The sequence below is a fragment of the Antrostomus carolinensis genome, unplaced genomic scaffold (genome assembly GCF_000700745.2).
Source record: "Antrostomus carolinensis isolate BGI_N321 unplaced genomic scaffold, ASM70074v2 scaffold4589, whole genome shotgun sequence".
NCBI classification, from domain to species: domain Eukaryota; kingdom Metazoa; phylum Chordata; class Aves; order Caprimulgiformes; family Caprimulgidae; genus Antrostomus; species Antrostomus carolinensis.
Genome location: NW_010336325.1, coordinates 52,422 through 71,593, shown reverse-complemented (window position 1 = coordinate 71,593; position 19,172 = coordinate 52,422). Strand labels below are relative to the sequence as shown.

Here is a 19,172-nt window from a genome sequence, read left to right as displayed (position 1 = left end):
TAACGGGGACATCGATAAGGTCTTTTTCCCCCTTCCAACTGTGTCTTTTCACAAAACCTTTAAACTGTAAACACCTCTGAGAAACAAAATTTTCTATCTAATTTGGCTGAAATTGATCAGTCAATTCAAAAGGCATAGGGAACAACTGACAGGTGGCCATATACCTGTACTTTCAAAACATAAATGCTCTCTATATATGTATATATGAAACGTATGCAACTTTTACTGAGTGTCATTCTGTTAGCCCCACATTAAAAGTATCCATATTATTTAGAAACCCTATAGTACTTAGAATATAATAAATATGTTTGTATGCACACAGATTATTTGAATGTGTCATGGCTTTTCTATTATCTTCCTCAATAGTTCTTGGTGCAACAAATATGTCATAAAGCTGAAAAACTTCAAAAGGTTTTCTTGAAAGCTATGTAAATAAAATAAAAGTTTTAAAACTCACCAATGCACCTTTATCTCCAGACTGACCCTCTTTTCCAGGATGACCCTGATTTAAGAGAAATGTATCTGATTTGGAAAACACTAATTTTTTCACTAGTGACATTTTACTACAAAACCACAATTATTTAAACACTTGAATTTCAGGTTGCTAATCACCCTTCTGCTGCTGTATTATAACACACACACACAAAATTTAGAGGAAAGATTTTCCTTTCAATACTGATTGAATTTACATAACAAAGGAAAAGCTGGACAATAGTTATGTTAATGTTAATGTTTTTAGGAGTATCCTGATCACTCGGGTAAAAGAGATATTGTGAGAGCCGTGGTTACAATTCTGTATTTGTAGTATAAGTATATATGCTGTGAAACCCCTGTAGTCAGTTCTGCTGTTCTTCTCCTAGCAAAACCCTGCTGAAAGTCAGGTTTTAGAAATGCAGATTTAACCTAAAAGAAAAATTGTAAAGGAGAGAGATGGTCTGAGAAGTCACGCTGACTGCCTAATGTTCCTTGGTAGTATAAAAAGATTATGTTTTTAATGCAAGAAAACTAGTGTATAGGAATTCCATTATGAACAATGATTCCATTTAAGTTTAATGCCTGAACTGTAAGCAATGCTACTCTCTGTTCACGTGAGTGCATTCTCAGAGCTAAGCTGAATTCCTTCGTGATCACAAGATGCTTAAGTTTGCCCTAGGTCTGTACCAGTGTAGACAAATGAAAGAAAAAGCCCAAACATGTAATATTCCCCTTTAGGTCAGGACACAGAGAAAGATCTAGTCTATTTTATGTTTCCTCAGAAAACAAGTGGTGAGCATTTTTACAGATGATTTGCTTTGCCATCCTGACATAGTAGGACTACAGCGAAACAGTATCTGGCCCTTTGTGTGTCAGTGAGGTTATTTACACATCCCTGCAGATGTTTCACATGCATTTCATCATCTGGGACCACATTTTAAAAGCCCACAGCCATTTTCAGCAGCTGCTTCAGAAATGTCATTTTCTTAGTTTTAATAGCTTAAATGATACAGGGGTTTTAAATGGATTTTATGATGCTGTTGCCAACTAGGACTACCAGTGCTTTTACTCACCATTTTCTTTTTGCAACACAGGTATCCAGAAATATTTATTATTTGCTAAAAATATTTAAACATTCAAGGGATTAAATATTTGGTTACTTACAGGAGGCCCATCAGAACCAGGAAGGCCAGGAAGGCCAGGCTTGCCTTGAGGTCCCTAAATGCAGAAACAGAGACACATCTTAAGAACAACAGGGAACACTGTATTATTTGCTAGGATGATGGAGAATCATCCTTGCTGAGTATTGGTATGTCCTAAACCAGTAAACTACCTTAAATATTTTTTCTATTTTAATCTCTGTTACCACAACTGGTGAACCCACCCCAGGTGTAGAGTAGCTATTAGAAAAATAATAATAATTAAAAAAAAAAATCAGGAAATAAGAAGGAAAAAAAATTCCCACCCATATCCAATACGTTTAACTCCAGAAGCTAAGGATATAAAATGCAGTTATACCTAAATACCTTGACATGGATCTCAGGGATAAACCAAAAATATAACAAAACTAAACCCAGAAAGATACTATCATACAACATATAAGCACTAGACTAGTTCTTACACTCTTTATTCAATATAAATCAACCCATATTTTTCAATGAGGTGCTTGCCTGAGAACAGGTTTAGGAATTGCCCTATGAACACGCACGCACAGAACACCAGGTGGGGAAGAATTCTCCAGTGTACAAAATTAACTACTATTTAGAATTTCAGGAATAAAAGGATTCACCATATGAAAGATGCCAACAAGATTAAGAGGCAAAGAATCCAGATTACAGAACCCCAGCGCTCATAGCTGAAAGGTGTGGTACGTATTTGTTAAAGCCTCTGGAATGTGTATATTGTTAGAATAGAATAATACTTCTTAGGTGCACAGGCAGGTAAAAAGCATGTATGTTGTTTCCTAAAATTTCCTTCAATTTCTCTTAAAGTATATACTAAAAAGTGAAGGGGAGCAAAATCAAAGAAGAATCAATAGAGCAGGAATTCAGCAAAAAGAGAAGAAAAGTAAAATAAGCATAGAATTCAATAGTGACATTTTTTAAATTAGCAGAAGACATGTTTCAAACCACAAGAACATGTACAAACAGATAGATCAGGAGAAAAACACCAAGTGACACTACAGTATGCCAATTACACTGCAGAGTTATGTTAGAATATAATCCTTAAAAAAAGAGAACAGAGTCAGACTTGAGTAGGTAAGACTTTGTTATAAATAAAAATAAAAATAATAAAAGTAATTTTCACAGCTTGCTGTGAAACTAATTAACATACAAGTACACACTATTTAACATTGTAGATGGTATTCTGATGCTAATAACAGAAAATTAATCCAAAATAAAGGGAGGAAATTATGCTTGTGAAACAGTGTATATGAGAGGAAAGACAGGGCTCTATTGGTTATTCATTTACTTGATGATTTTAGGAAGATCTTCTAATTTTTAGATATTAGGTTACTGTTCTGGATAACACAGCAAAGCCCTTGAGTGCATAAGCAAGGTTGTTGCACAGAACTGACTGAAATACCAGAATAATGCTGTAACTTACTTTTTCACCAGGAGGTCCAATAGGACCTTGCGGACCAGGAAGCCCCTGTTAAAAAGAAACCAGTGTGAGAAACCAGGGAGAACAATATACATACATTCACTCTACTAAAGGTCCCTCATTAATCTGTTTAAACACACTGGCAAATATAAGTGGCTTTTTTTTTTTTCCCCTTACGAGTTAGATCAGGAGTTTTGTGTGAGCCTTTTGCACAAGCCACTATTCTGGCAGTACGTCTGTAACAAGATCCTATTCAGAACCCTCCTCCAGGTGTGGCCATTCCTGATGCATTCCAGGAACACTGAATGAGTCATTTTTCTCCCGAATGAAAAATCCCTCTGAAAGCTTACTTGAAAACTCTGCTCCTACTGCCCTCAGCATATTTGCAGCATTATTTATAAAATCCTTGAAGCTTTATCAGTTTTGCACATGAAAAGCTAACCTGTTAGTAATTTCCATTTATTAAACATTTTCTGCATGTTACATCGTATTTCTTGAGAGTTATTTTACACTTACTTGTGGGCCTGGGATTCCTTGCTGACCAGGAGGTCCTGGTTCCCCTTGAGGACCCTACCATGCAAAAAAATACCAAGGCATTAGGTTTGCATTTCGGCACTACAGATCTTTATTGTCAGAACTAAAAGGAATACAAACTCATCTTTGTTTTTCTCTCTTTTTAAAATCTACCACCAACTTTCTATCCAGTATGCTATTTTTACATGCTAGTGAATATCAGCGTTTTCTTCAACAGAGAATAACAGCGCATACATAGAACCTAAGCACTGGAGCCCATGGTGCAAAAGGAGTTTGAGAGAAAGCACAGTTAGGCCTTTTGGCCAAAAACTAAGTAATAGAAGACTTCTCTTTTCTAGGTAAGATCAGAATGAATCTGAGTAATTTCACAGAAAAATTTAATTAAATGGAAGGGATGGCATAGTGGCAGGGACGAGAGAATGTGGAAAGGATTATTAGAATCCACTCCCTTTTTAATTCCCAGCTTACTTACTCACCATATTTCCTTTTGGGCCTGAAGGTCCATCAATACCCGCAATGCCCTACAACAGACAATATAAATATCAGAACTTTCAGTGGACTTGCATTTTTTTTCTGGAAATTGTGAATACAAAACAGTTCATACGTACGGGTTGTCCAGGGGGACCAGGTGTACCTCTGGGGCCCAGTAATCCCCGTGGACCCTGTAAAAGATGAAACACTTACTAACACCTGCATGATTTTTTCTGAACATAGAGGAGCAGGAGCGGGCAAGGAATGTCATAAGGAGTAGGAAGGCTGAGGGGAAGGCAGCATGGGGGTTGAGGGAGAAAAAAGAAAGGGAAAAATTCACTGACAACAGATTCTCCTGAAGGCCACCGTATGACTGAACAGCTTTAATTTAGCAGGGCAAGCTTTAATTTAGGTGCTGTATGGTAATTTCAGAGAATGATAGGAGGTAACTATTTATATTTCCTGGTGCAGAACATTGTCACAGCATCTTCCACTAATGTTTCAGCTGTGTCTTGGCCTAAAGGTCTGACCTGAATAGTAGCATACACGTTTGTATTCCTGTCTTAGAAAACATGATGGTCTGTCATACTTTACACTACTATTCTAAGTGTAAAGCAGTGATTTTATCTGTAGTAAAGATCCAATAAATAATTGAAAATAACTAATAATTTTATCATAATAAATGCAAGGCATTCTGGAAACCAAAATCAGGTTTGTTCCTCTTACCTCGAAAAAATTTCACAAAAGATCAAGGGCTATTCGCGTCAATATAGGGAGCAAGATATGGTCTATAACATAATCTTTTGGCTTTATACTGTGTAAATCAATATTAGTTTTCATCATTTGTGACATCATTCATGCCATGCTGCTAAAGCAGGCAGGACTGAGTCTCCAGTCTCCTCATGTATGATATAGTCACAAATCTCTAACACTCTGACTCTGTAGCAACTTCTTATTTACCAAGTAGGCAGCACTATATAATTCATTTAGGGTAAAACTCCCCTTTCTGAGACTTGATTTCTTGCCTGCAATGCAGAACTCTGCTCTGCAGTGACAGTATCTGCAGAATTCCAACTGACAGCAGTAAGAATTCTGTATGTGAAATAAGAAAGCATTGCTTACAGCTTCACCTGGGAGGCCTCTTGGTCCAACTTCCCCATCTTCTCCCTGTTTTTGTACAAAGGGAATAGCAATTTTAGAAAAAAAGAACACCTATTATGACCATATTCCCATTACTTGAGGATTCACTCTGGATTTTACTGTGTAAATAGGAACTTACTCTTGATCCATCTTCACCAGGTAAACCAGGAGGTCCCTGTGGGCCACGGTCTCCCTGTAAAATAAGGAAAGTCATTAAAATAATACATGTGTTGCTGGAAACAATAATGGATGGAAACGGAAATGAAAACAAATGTGGTAGCTGAAGTCTGATGTGTCAAAACATGTCTTGACACAATGATACAAATCTGTAGATTGTAGTACTCAGTTAAGTCTTTTATTACATTAGTATGAAAACAAATGAACATTATTGAAACAATGAACTATTTGTGTTTGTAAAATGGCACTGTGTAACTACTCCTGGCCCCATACACAAACTACTGCTACAAAAGGCAGTGTTACCCACATTTTTCTTTGTCTTGTTGGCACCTTCCCCCTCCCCCTACACAATGTGTCATTGCCAGTAAAATAAGGCATGAGTGCATGGGTCAGAAGTTAATAAACCAATCGCTGGGCCCTGGAATATACATGGTGAAGTGCGCTGACCACCTTTCAGAACCACACACCCTGGCACCAGTCATTGAGAGCCTTGGGACTGATTTGTCTGAGGCTTTGGAAGGCAGCCAGACTTCCACACTTCCCCTCAGAGGCTGGCGCTTTTCAAGTCTATATATTCAGAGCCTCGGTAGATTCTGGACCATAATTCTAGGATTTATTTTTCTTTCTCCATTTCTAAAGAGAACTAGTGTGCTGCATAGCTCAAACACCACTGACTGACCTCTTTCTGGGCAGCGAGTTTTTAGACTGTGACTTCCTTCTGGCATTGGACAACAACCAAGTATTCATGCTGTTTTCCTTAATTTTATCAGTGTCTCCAAGGAGCTTGACCACTGCTGTGGATCCCAGCAGAGATATATGGAGTCATTCTTTAGTGGCACCATTCTTTACTCTTTCAAACTTTCTTAGGGAATTTTAGGTAACTTGCTCTCTTACCCCAGAACTGTTTAATATTAGGGATGTTAGGATTTTATTCTACTCCCTTTCTGTCCTCTATAATCTGAAGTCAGCATAGGAGAGAATGAAATTCTCACTTACACATCTGTATGATAAATTAATACAGCAATTTCTATATTTGCTAAGTCTTGTAACTACTCAATGTGATCTGCTGGTAGAGCATGTGTTTTTCTACATGCTAAATGACACTCCTGAAAGATGACACATGAGACACATGATCTGTGCTCTGACTTCTAATTAATACCCAGGTGAAGACTGACTTAAGCTTTCAAATACTGAAATAATTCATCCCTCAAGGGTTACCTTTCTTGTCTTGAAATCTCATGGCACTTTGAGTTAGATTAGGAGCTTGCATTCAGTGTCCTGGTATTGTCATGCAGTAAGAACAAAACTTCCTATCATTATCAGCATTCTCAGTTCTTCAATTCCCTAATTCTTTCCAGTCTAAGGAAAAAGAAATTCAGACTTTAACAGAAAGAAATTTGAAGGAAATTTCTTTCTCCTTAGACCTTTTCTTCTAGGATATAGGGTCTTTTATACTAGAGAAGGGTTATGCATCTAGTAACTAAATAAGAAAAAGTCAAAGTCATAGGTATTGAGGCTAAAAGGAATATTACAGCATGTAGTCTGATCTCCCCTACATTGGAAGTCAAAGAATCTCATCTAGTAACTCCTGTCTGACAACTTGTGTTTGACAGAGACATAACCTCAGAGAGACATCCAATTTGCAACTCATAGTTCAAATATGTCTAATTCTAAAAGCAGTCCTAAACATGCTAGTCTAAAGTTATGGGTCTTCAACATCAACTGTCTTACAGCTGAAACATAACTACAACAGGAAAAGTGTTTCTCTTGTCTTTATTTCTGTGGACTTGATTGCAAGCCAAAGAGAACGGAATACTTGCATTATATGCTGTCAATATATATGAATCTGAAGAGCTACAGCTATCGGATTTGCCTTTGAATGGAGCAGCTTTCAGAAAGATCATAGTTTGTACTTTTACAGAAAATTTCCATAGAAACAGGAGAATACAGTGATTTTTAAAGAGTGGGATGAAGGAAATTATGAAAATAAGTCATTATTTTCATTATTATTTTGCAAATTTCAACCCAAATTTATTTTTCTATTTTAGTTTTTTTATTTGTTTAGGAAATAAGAAACAAATAGAATACTTGCAAAAAAAAAAAAGTAATTTCTTTGTGACTTTGAAGGTCTCCGAGACAGACAATTATTGTATTCTAGATTGGAAAGCAGACAGACTGAACCATTTTCTCCTGAGCCATCACACTGAAGTAGCGGCAAGAGCTTAATGTCTATCCCCCTCTGCTGGTTACCTGCTGATCAAGCTGCATTTCAACTATGTAATGCGCTGATGATTGCTTTACACTCTTAAGTAAAAGGGAATGATGAAAGAGGATCAAGACATTTCATTTCTGTATGACACTATTCTTTTCCCATTGCAAACAGAACTCAAAAAAGTATCCTTAGATGCTTTTACAAAGAACTACATTATGGGCCAGCAGCCAACACAGTTGAGATTTTCAGGAAACTGCAGCAACTGGGCTAACCCATTGAAGGGCAAGAGCTATCATCATTTCTTGGTCATCAAGCTTTAGCACATATGGGAATGGTTCTGTTGACATTCCCACTCATCGTTTCTTTTATGGTGCATTGCGCTTACCAGGACAACAGTAAGGGAGGTAAATTTCATAGAGTATGTTACTAGCATCTATATTAGGGGTATAATTTAAAGCAGAAATCCCCTATTGTGATTATTTCTCCACTTTGCAGGGAAAGATACAGTCTCATCTTACAGATTGTTATGACATAAGGAGCAAGTACACTAGCTGTTTTAAATATTAATTCAAGTTTCCCTATCGTATCTGATCTTTCTTTAAGCTGCAGTTGTTGGAATAAGCCCCACTAAGCAATTCAGTTTGCAACTCAAATATTCAAATGTATTTTTTGAGCAAGCTTCTCAGCAGGTTAAAATTTGTCATGCGCCTGATAAAGAAACTTCATGCTAATTTCCTTTTCCTATTACTCTTTCCTTTAACAATCACTTTAAATCCAACAGGCAAATTCCTTAACTAAGAAAAATAAGCAAAACCTAGCTGAAGATGTGATCTGAATTCTGAAAATACCTTTAAATCATTCATACATATATATGAACTGTTGTCTATTGATTGCTATTACTAAAATGTTTCATGAAGAATATATTACCTGACCATAGAGATATTCTGTAGTATGAAAAGCTGGCATTCTGTTTTAACTTTCTCCATAGTCTTTAGTGCTATTCTTAATTAATAGTGCATTATTTCTGTGACAGTATCAATTTGTTGTACAAATAGACATGTCTTTCTTACCCTGTTACCTTTGTCACCAGGGAGGCCAGGAAGACCATCAAATCCTCTGTCGCCCTAGGAAAGAAGAAATCACAGCTTTAGTAAATGACAATTACATTCTATATTACTCTGAATAAATTGTGCCTTCCCTCTAGAAGTTAATTTCTACACTTGGTTACATGTACACTTCTGGTAATGAATGAAAAACACAGACAGGAGTACATAGATCAAACTCAGAAAATTTGCTTCTATGCATTAAAGCAATAGAAGATGCCACACCAACTTTTTAACTGTGCTGTAATTATGCTTTTATAAAAAGAAGTTTGCATTGAAATGAAAATCTTGATTCTAGCTGCACTTTGCAGTTGCAGAACTGACTTTGCTATTATTGATACTCTGTAAATAGAAACTGACTGAGAGGGACAGGTATCATGCCCCAAAAATCAAGTTACTTCAAGGTCAGACTACTAGCCATTACCATTAATTAACATATTTTAAATGGTTGATTCATTCTCAGCTCTTGCATCTGACCCAGCTATCTGAAACCTCAGTATTTTCACTTGAGAGAAGAATTTGGGGTTGGCCTGGAAGAAACTGTGGTACCTACATAAAATCTGTCTAGCCCTTCCAAGACTGAAATAAAGCTTCAGGTCTTATTATTATTTACCTTTGCACCAGGTTCTCCTGGCATTCCTCTGGCACCATCAGCTCCAGGACGTCCCTGCAAAATCCCAAAGTGGCAAGCATTTGAAAATGCAGTGGAATCAATTAATATTTAAATATATTTAAATAGAAACTATTTACCCAGAGCAGGATTGATCCATATACTACCTACCCTTTTGCCAGCTTTTCCACTTGGACCAGGGGAACCTTGAACACCACGAGGACCCTGAATTTAAAAAGTGAAATTTTGTCATTGAATCACATGAATCACATTCATGTCAGCAAAAAGCTAGTTAAACATTTCACCTCAAGATCCAGATAATTTTTTTTCATATACAAAGCTGCATTTTTTCTCAGGAGATAGATTCTTGTTTCTAAATTCCCATTAGTTTTTATAAAACATAGGCATACAAATTGGCTTTAGCATTACCAATTTTAACACTAGTTTTTATGAGATGGCACCTCACATGGCATAATTTGTCATTTTAACATAAAAGTTTTTTACAATCTTTTCATGGCTTTGAAGAACTTGGTCCTGTGGTTTGAGAATCCTTCTTCCTCTCACACCAAAATTATTTTAGTCACATAATAATTATTTAATGAAAGCTAAGGAGTACTTCAAATCCCGAACTCATACACAGACATGAGATGGGATGGTAAACAGCTCACATGCTGTTGTAGTTTTACACAGCACAGTTTTAACTAGAGAGAGACCAAATTACCCAAGACTGAAAAACCTAATTCCACTTTTCAAACACATATAACATTCACTGACAACTGTGTGGGAAATATGTTTCTTCGGCAGTTTTCTCATCCCCCATACAAATGCATCTTCTTCAGGTGAAAAGAGCAATGGTAAGGACTAGCTATCCAAAAATACTGAGTAGGAAGAGAAAAAATACTAAAAATGTAATTAAGCAAAACGTAAGACTGACTAGCTTTTCAGAGTGAAAGAGACTCCTATAATGATTTCTTTAAGAACATTCTATTACTTTTAGGTTTAAAGACTGAAAGATTTAAATGTCTTTCAGTGCTCTTTAACATCATTGCACAGGAGCTGACATAATAGTAAGCTGAGAAGCAAAGCATGCACTGATTCCTAAAGACTTATTCTTGCTATGTCACATCTTTCTTGAAAATATCCTGTTTAATTATCAACTAAATTCAACCTCTCTCACCTTTTGACATCTGATAAGATTAGCGCCTAAGTTCAGTCCACAACTGGAGACTGATTATTTATTAGCGATTTATTATGATTATTTATATGAGAAATTATGATTTAATAGAGAAAACAGCCTGACGTGACAGTATTAAAACAGGTTTACGAGTGATGACACTCTACCTGTGGCAATTTTTATTTTTTTTTGTTATATAAAGATTTTGTCTTTCAAAATGAACAATCAAGCTATTGCATTTTATTAGGATTGATTGTAAAAGCTATTTTTCTCCAATTGCACACAGAAAACATATAATGGATTGATTTCTTCTAAGTGATATGAATGCATATTCTTAAAGATAAACAAGCTTGAATGTAACAGGCAATACTGTTGTACCTGGGGACCTGGTTCACCATTTTCACCCTTAGCGCCTGCTGCTCCAGGTCCGCCCTTGATGAAAAAAGCAAAACATACTGTTTAAATATACAAAAACATCTTTAAATGAATGTTACTTTCTATTCATACACATTAATTACAGGTAGAAAAAACAAACAATCCCCTATTCATTAGGAGGTTTGAATTTACCATTTGAATCTGCAGATATACCCTGATATATCATTGTCTAGACACTGCCTAACTGGGCCAAAAATTTTTCTATTACCAAAAAAACCCCCGTTGATTTGAATGGGATCAAATGTAACCCCTTGTTCTATATTAATATTTGAGAGCTAAATATGAGCACAGTAAGAACATAAGTCATGCAAACAGATAACTGTAGGGAATGCAACAGAAATTAAGGTCACCTCTTTTTATCTGTGTTGTACAGAAAATAACACCCTTGGAGTTCAACACAAAGATCACTATAGTCAATGAAAAATACTCTGTCTAATCTTCTAATGCACTTCAGTGATGTTTTAATCAAGGTCTTTGTCCATCTGGCCCTGTAAAGGTGGAAAATCTATATAACTGCATGTCTTTACTATCACTAAATGATGATACAGATTTTCAGAGTAAGTTTTACTCATAAACAGACCTAAAACAGATCTTCATCCAGGGTAAGATACTGTACATGGAATCCGGGGCTGAACTAGTCAAAGTAAGTTTGTGTTTTCTTAATAGTGGTCTCAAAAAAATAGACAAAACAAAAAATCTCGACATGTTTACATGGAACACAGGCTCAGGGAAAAGGAACATACTGGATTTTACTATTAGGGGCAAAAGAATTTTTTCATTTCTGACCTCTGAAACAGGTCATGGCCAAATGTAAATATGAAATGAAATTTGTAGACCTTGGAAAATCGATAATCCTCCTCTATTCCTATTGACCATTCAAAGAAAGAAGTGGTCTCACGGTTTGGCTTAGTGCTGAGTCTAGCGTCCTGGAGTGGAAAGATTCCCACTGACCTTGCAAGTATCCTGACCTGGTACTGGCAGTGCAGAGAACAGTGGCTTTGGTAAGTGGTGACTCTTTGGGTTTCCCTGATGTACGCTCTGCTTTTAGTTAACATAATTGATTTCATTTGGTATCTTTAGGCAGAAATTTATTTTGTATTCTATGTTAATTAAGCATGTGAACTCCAGACGCAGTTAAAGCTAGACTGGGGCTTTGACAGTGCTACGTTTAAGACTTTTAATAACTGGTATGTTTCTAAATGTATCTTATTGGCTACTAATTTAACAAAATACAATTCATATTAAGAGTAACAGCTCCAACTATTTCATTCTTAAAATAAGCTGGGTACACAAACAATTGACAGATCAAGAATCTGGAGTTGCTCCTGAAACTGTAGGCCAAAAATGTTGCCAAATCAAAGAGTTGGATTTTTAGAGCCTCCTGGTGGCTTAGAAGCAAAACAACTATTAATATTATTCATCTGTTGAACTTTGCATACAGAAATTCATGAAGGTTTTTAAAACATGAAAGCATGATTATGAGGCCAGGTTATACCTCAGCTAAGGTATACAACTCACCATCATTATTATACCAGTCTTTAGAAATGAATTCCTTGCTTACAGTAGTTCTATAGTTATTTTGTCTGTATAGACTGGATGCTATCTTGCAGGTCTCTTGATTTAAATACACTGATGGAAATAGTGTATTAGTTTGTTAAGCAGACCAAACATGTTTGACTATTTGTAAGTATTGCATATCTAATCATGATCAATCAGGAGTCTGAGACTCAAATTCTCTGCTTGGTATCAACTACTTACTCTGGAAAGATTACTCTAGAAAATAATCGCTCTTGTATAGGTCTGCTTAAAAATATACGTGTAGTCCAGTGATTTCAGTTTCTGGGGACCAAGTAAGATTCTTGTGGGATATTTAGCTAAAATGTACCTGAAAAGAATAAATTTCACCTAAATTAACAGACTGGGTTCATGAAAGTGGCCAGTTTGGAGCACAGCATAATCTGGAACACATTTTTTGATGCTATATGAAGATGAGGCAAAGTACTACCGAGCCAAGCGAAAATACAACAGTTTTAGTATCATGTGGCTTTCAAGAGTCACTGAAGAGAATGTTAAGCTGCTAGGATCAGAGAAGAACATAATCCAGAGTATTCCTTATGCTGCCTAAAATATTCCTTCAACACTATGTAATATATTATGTCCCTCTGTGTTTTTTTTGTTAATAAAAGTGGTCACTGGAGGGAAGAGCAATGAGAACCACTGAGGCAACCTTTCAGTTGCATTGTGCTGCTATAATTATGCACAATGAGATGGACAATAACCTGGCCAGTATTTTCTGTTGGTAGTAGTAGGATGTTATACTCATGTTTGTCCATCTGCATCTCCTGCTTTCAAACTAACAGAGACGGTACATTAAGGAGGGTGAGGATGAGAGAGAAAAAGAGGGGGTTGGAAGGGAATGACTTGATTGTTACTGTTCAGCTAGGGGCTGTTGCTGAAGCATCACATTGAAGAAGGAAAGAAGTGCAAAAGAAGGGAAATGAACCATATTTTTTATACTATAGTCTCACCACTTCTAAGTTATGACTAAATCTCCACACTGGGATAAGTGGAAGGAAACTACTTTGGAGGAAATTGCTATTGCTTTCTGAGGCAAGGAGAAAACCAGTTGGCCTCTAGCAACTTCTGCTGCTGTCTTCTATATATGCTACTATAGTTGTGACTGGCATATCTCTGTACTCACTTTTTCTACACACAATAAACCAACAGGCACTTGCTTCATCCCTTTCTTTTGATTACCCAGCACTCATTTTTTTTCATTTCTCAATAGCAGAATTGTATTCTTGTCTGTGTTTTACAACTAGATGCTTGTCTCATCTAATGAAAACTGCTAACATTACTCTGTCCATCACTATCATGACAGTATAAATAAAAATTACAGCAAATAGAGATCAAAATTTAAGAGGCCAAATATTTGCCAACCTAGCTGTGTCATCACAGTAGACAAAAGAAGTTTCCAAATCAAATGAATCTTTCAAATAGAAAGAAGATAATTTCACTCTACATCAGATGATAAATACAATCACCTAGGAGAAATTTAGAAAAGACTAGTTTTCTACAAAGCTCACGATCTTGGCTGCAGCATTTGTTATTTTATATCATGGTACATATGCTTTATAATAGCTTTTTGAAAGATGGAAAATGCTAAATTGTACCATTTAGTGGACTATTGAGTCTGAAAAGTATCCATTTCCAAAAAGAGGAAATTGCAGTTGCAAGATTGATCAAGTGGTTTTGGCTTGCTTAGCTTCCTGCCTTGTTTTATTCTTTCCTTGTGAGTATTGTCCTTCAAAAGTGTTTGTAGAGATTACAGAGGGAAAAACAAAAAACAAAAACAAAAACCAAAAACAAACCAGAAAAACTGTTGCATTCCTTGTATAGACTTTGTAAAAATATTAAGCTGTTTTAACATCCAAAAGGCCCTTCTCCAGATCATTCAGTATTAGCAGGTAAGCCAAATTCAGGACTGATGTAAAAAAGTACAATTCTTTTGAAATCTATATAGTTTTCAATTTCTTAAGGAATGTCTCTTAAGAAATTTCCAGATTTAGCTTAAATAGTGATCCAAGGTCATTCTGCACATTCTTGCTTTAGTATCTCCTTCTGTAGAGTTTCATATTTACCACAAGAAGTTTTGTATTATCACAGAGATGACTGACTGTAGAGGCATATGTAGTTATTTATGTAAAACTATTCATTAGTTTTGTAAGTCTACCAGTGAGCTCTATCCAAACACCTCAAAATCTACAATAAAAACTGATGTAGTATTCAGGTTGCACTGCGGACCTTGCATAAGAATACAATCGACAACATTAATTATATCAGTTTCTTTTCAAATAAAATAAGTACAAATACAGAATTGTAGGCAAGGCCAGAATGAGATACATGGACTTGTGTTACTGTATTCTTAAATCTTTGCCTCTATTTTGTTTACATACCACAGGACCTGGTCTTCCAGTGAGTCCCATGGGACCAGGTGGACCCCTCATAGCAATCTGAGAAAACAAAGAACAAAACAACAGGTATCAAGAAAAAGCTGCCAACCAGCATACAAATTCTCTATTAATACAATTTCCTAATGCATTCGCAAATAGCCCCCGTCATTGACTCAATTGTCAATAAGGATAACTACTGTGATGAGATGATGCTTAGAGCTCTTTACTGCACATCCTGTGTGACATAAAATGGAAATTATTTTGGAGCTGTACCCTTGTGGCACTTTCGTTTGCAGGCTCCTTGTGCTCACCCTAGCTTGCTGAAGAATAGCTTGTGCTTGAGCTTCCTGAGCTGAGATTGTTGGGCCCTTCTCACCATCTCCACCAAAGCGGAACTGCAAGTATGAAAACAAGAAAATTATTCAGAATTTATCAAATTAAAACCACACTGGTTATTTTCTGCAACTGTGTAAACCACTTCAAAGACACAAGGTCTCAGTCTTTAGTACATTCCACTAACTTCAGAAGACTGCTGCACTGGGGACACTGGATCCAGCATGAATATCAAGTCATTGGTAATAGCTTAGAATTGAAGTGCAAATCTAATTCCTTGTGAGCAAATATTTTCTTGATTTCATAGGATTTTGGTTTCCATTTTATTTGCTTGTTTGTTCATTTCACAAAGAGACCAAAACAGACTCTAATTATGTGCAAAACCTCACTAAAAATATGTATCAAGATTAATTAATTCTCTGTACATTGGTGGCTACCCACAGAAATATACAATTCAATTTAAGGCAGACTTTAATTTGAAAAATGTTTGGTATCTAAAATGAAACTGCTTTGTGTCATTTCTGACAATTTCAAAATAAATCACAGAACAAAATTTAAGTACTCATTTCTGCACTCCTGGACTATTATTGCTCATGAAACTGCTAGCAGAAGCTTTGCAATGTTGCAGAGACACTAAGCTGCAACAAGAAGCACAGTTTTACAAAGGTATGGCATAGGCACACTGGGTATCAGGGCCATGAGTCTTTCAGTGCCCACAACAGTTTGTTCAGTTTACCTACACCCAGAGTTGGCACAGTAACTGAGGTCTTTCCTCTGCAGTCATATTATTATCAGAATGGAAGGTGGTTTTTTGGAAAGTGATGGAAAACTTATTCCTTTAAGTCACTCCAAATGAGCACTTGCCTTTTTCTAAAATGAGAAGAGAACTACTGAGCCTTCTATAATTTGAAAGGAGGCCAGGTGGTTTGTACAAATCTGCATAATGTGGAATCAACCACATTTTCAAAATATTTTTCCAAGAAAAAGGGCCTCAATTCATTGTCTTGCATCCATTGAAAAGGTGAACCCATTCTGATTAATTCATGCCCCACACATTCCACAAAGGTGTCTCCCACGTTACTTGGTGTTTTGAATGTATCTCTGTGACAAGACAGTCTGCCATTGCTAGATTCAGTTCCACCAGTTTACTCCTTTATACCAGGATGGCTTTCAAGCTAGTAAGCAGGTCATCTGTTATAAAAGGATAGTGGCTTCTCAGTGGGTTTTATAAATGTGGAAAAGAATTCTGGGTGGTGGTTAAACTACCAGGCTGGAATCTGGGAGACCTGAAGCCAATTCCTTCCTTCCTGAGAAATTTCTGGTTTGACTTGGTAAATCACTTGTGGTGAGATTCATTCACATCTAAAAATAAAGTTAGTGAGATTTTCCAAAGTGACCGATAGGTTAAATATTAGTCCACACTAACTATCTTTAATGGAGCAAACTGATACAGCAATTACAGATGGAAGAATGATTTGGGAATAATTCCCCTGAGGAACAGTGGCACTTTTCCATCAACTAATTATTGGTACACAAATATTTCTGTTACACAGCCAGCTGCAATAACAGAACTTGGTGCAGCCACAAAGTCAAAAACATTGCCTCATTCTAATAAACTTCCATTGATTGTTTCATAAATAGAAAATAAATTTGATAAAATCATCCTTTCCTCATTGATACTGATGGAGTCCTGCCTCCTGTATCAGAACTGCAGTTAGTACAGCTCTGAGATTTTTTATTTACTTTGCTTTACTTACCAAAAAAACTGTCCCTTCATTTACAGTTGGTTTATCAATTCTCTGGGATAATAGTACTCACAAGAGATTTCATATACACATATACACTTGGGAATAATGAATTCCATGCATCTAGTACCTTTCATACCACAAAGCTGCAAGATACTTCAACAGCTTTGGGCTTGTTCCTCCACCTGCTAAAACAGATGGTGTTTTGCTTTGACTCCATTGGGAGCAGAGCTGGCTACATGCATATATTTCTATTCAAAGGATGCACTGACTCTTCAAAGAAGACACTGAAGTCCAATTTTAAGCATGGAATGCTTAAAATTCTCAGTGTCAAGGAGACTTGAAAGCACATATGCCTGCTGGGAGTACATGCCCTTTGTGCAACAGCAAACTCCTTGTTTAGGACATACAGTAGCAAATAATAGTTACTGTTGAAAATATAAGGAGGATTTCAATGAGTGTAATACATTCCTGTAGGTTCCAATCTGGCAGCCATAAAGGAGCTAAAGCATATGTTTTGTTTGAGGAAAAAAAGGTACCATATGATCTTCAAATGCTTACACCATGCAATAAACTCGGTATCATCTCTCATTCCAAACAGAAAATCAGATTGAAAAAGAAAACATATATACATTTCTTTAAACACATTTCCTCTTTTTGGAGGCTGGCTACCCTGTAATCAGAATACAACTTACCGGCAACATTAACATGGTACCTGGGGGACCTGCTAAACCATCAGCACCAGGGAGACCAGGGCGACCAGGTGGACCCTAAGAGAACAAAGGGATGAGAGAAAAAGGGATGAGAGAAAAAAGATAGTTATATAAGATGAAACTTTTAAGTCACACACACACTCATATTCATAATTGCACCCTTGGAGGTTTCATATTCTCTTTGCAAATAGTTTGGGAATGTTATTCATTATCAGTGAGGTAATTAAAGAACTGAGTTTGGGGAATACATTCAGCAATAGGGAAGAAAGCTATTCTCTTTAACTATTTTACTTACAAATTACATTAAAAAATGGAGTATAGAGTACCTAATTATGGAGGTTCTGCTCATGGTTTCATAGGTTGCTGAGATTTGCATCATGTTCCAGTGTTCAGTTTATTTGATACAGCAAACTAACACTGCTGATTCTCTTTAAAACCTTTGAGGAGGCTTAGTTTTCAAAGGCTACAGAAGTCCTGCAGCTATGATTTAAAATATGTTTTTTATGATATCTAATTCACCCTTACAGTTTAGAAAGAGCTAAACTTTTTGTGTAAGCTGGTGTTGAAGAACTGTACCAATGTGTGTACATGATGCTCATGATTATTGATCCAACATGCTGCATACATATTGCTGTTGTGACAACAGTTAGATTTATAATTGCACCTTGCCTCCCAGCAATTTGCATGCTGCATTTTTACTAGTTGAGCTGTCAAGGGCAGGAAGGACCTGCATCAGGAGTGCTCATTTGCTTGCTGCAAGTCTGACAAAGTAGTCATTCATCAGAATGACTCTGCAAGGTTGCAATGACAGCCCAACAAACATCAAACTGTCTTAACTGGTTACTTCTGCTGCTCTGGAGTTGAACAAAACAATGAGAAATCTAATCTGAAAAATGTTGCTGTTTTTTCTCCTCTTCAAGAATTACGATCAGTAGTCCATTACTGAGTCTGTTAGAGCTCTTTTTTCAAAAAATCCCGAAGCATCAAAAAAATAATTCCCTACTAATAACACACTACAGATAAATCTTAAATTGAGAATTATTACTAATTCACATGTAAAATATTGAATAAAATGTAATTGTTAAAAAGAACCATTATATAGCCAGGCAATTTTGAATTAAGGTTAAAAACCAGAAAAATAATTAAATGCATTTGGTTTAGTTAATAGACAGGAAAGAAATATGAAGGAAGTGTGGATGCTGGCTTACTATCAGGGTGAAGTATTGTTAGGATTTTAACATTATTTCATTATTCAGTGAAGCAATAGCATCTTCTCAACATCTTCCATACACAAATACAGCATGAACATGCTAGACTTGTCAGTAATCTATCACTTATAAAACTCAGGAAAGTTTTTTTGTAGCATATTTTCCTCAAATAAATATATTTAGGCTCTTTCAAAATTGTGTTAGTTGTGGAAGTAAGAAAAGGCTTGTGAGAACATATCAGACTAAAATAATAGCTTAGATTTCAATTATATTCATGACTGGATGG

The 19,172-nt window shown here is 36.2% G+C and overlaps 1 protein-coding gene across 1 annotated transcript in view; it reads right to left on the bottom strand.

The window, feature by feature from the left end:
• Positions 1-19,172, bottom strand: part of COL11A1 (collagen type XI alpha 1 chain) — a gene marked incomplete at its 5' end in the record, with an annotated part of 131,970 nt that overhangs the window by 72,054 nt on the left and 40,744 nt on the right. Inside the window, 15 exons of the mRNA XM_029086685.1 lie at positions 458-502; positions 1,639-1,692; positions 3,082-3,126; positions 3,595-3,648; positions 4,089-4,133; positions 4,221-4,274; positions 5,206-5,250; positions 5,363-5,416; positions 8,683-8,736; positions 9,329-9,382; positions 9,497-9,550; positions 10,878-10,931; positions 14,891-14,947; positions 15,199-15,282; positions 17,661-17,735. Coding sequence (XP_028942518.1) covers positions 458-502; positions 1,639-1,692; positions 3,082-3,126; positions 3,595-3,648; positions 4,089-4,133; positions 4,221-4,274; positions 5,206-5,250; positions 5,363-5,416; positions 8,683-8,736; positions 9,329-9,382; positions 9,497-9,550; positions 10,878-10,931; positions 14,891-14,947; positions 15,199-15,282; positions 17,661-17,735 — 828 coding nt within the window. The remainder of the gene's footprint in view (positions 1-457; positions 503-1,638; positions 1,693-3,081; positions 3,127-3,594; positions 3,649-4,088; positions 4,134-4,220; positions 4,275-5,205; positions 5,251-5,362; positions 5,417-8,682; positions 8,737-9,328; positions 9,383-9,496; positions 9,551-10,877; positions 10,932-14,890; positions 14,948-15,198; positions 15,283-17,660; positions 17,736-19,172) is intronic.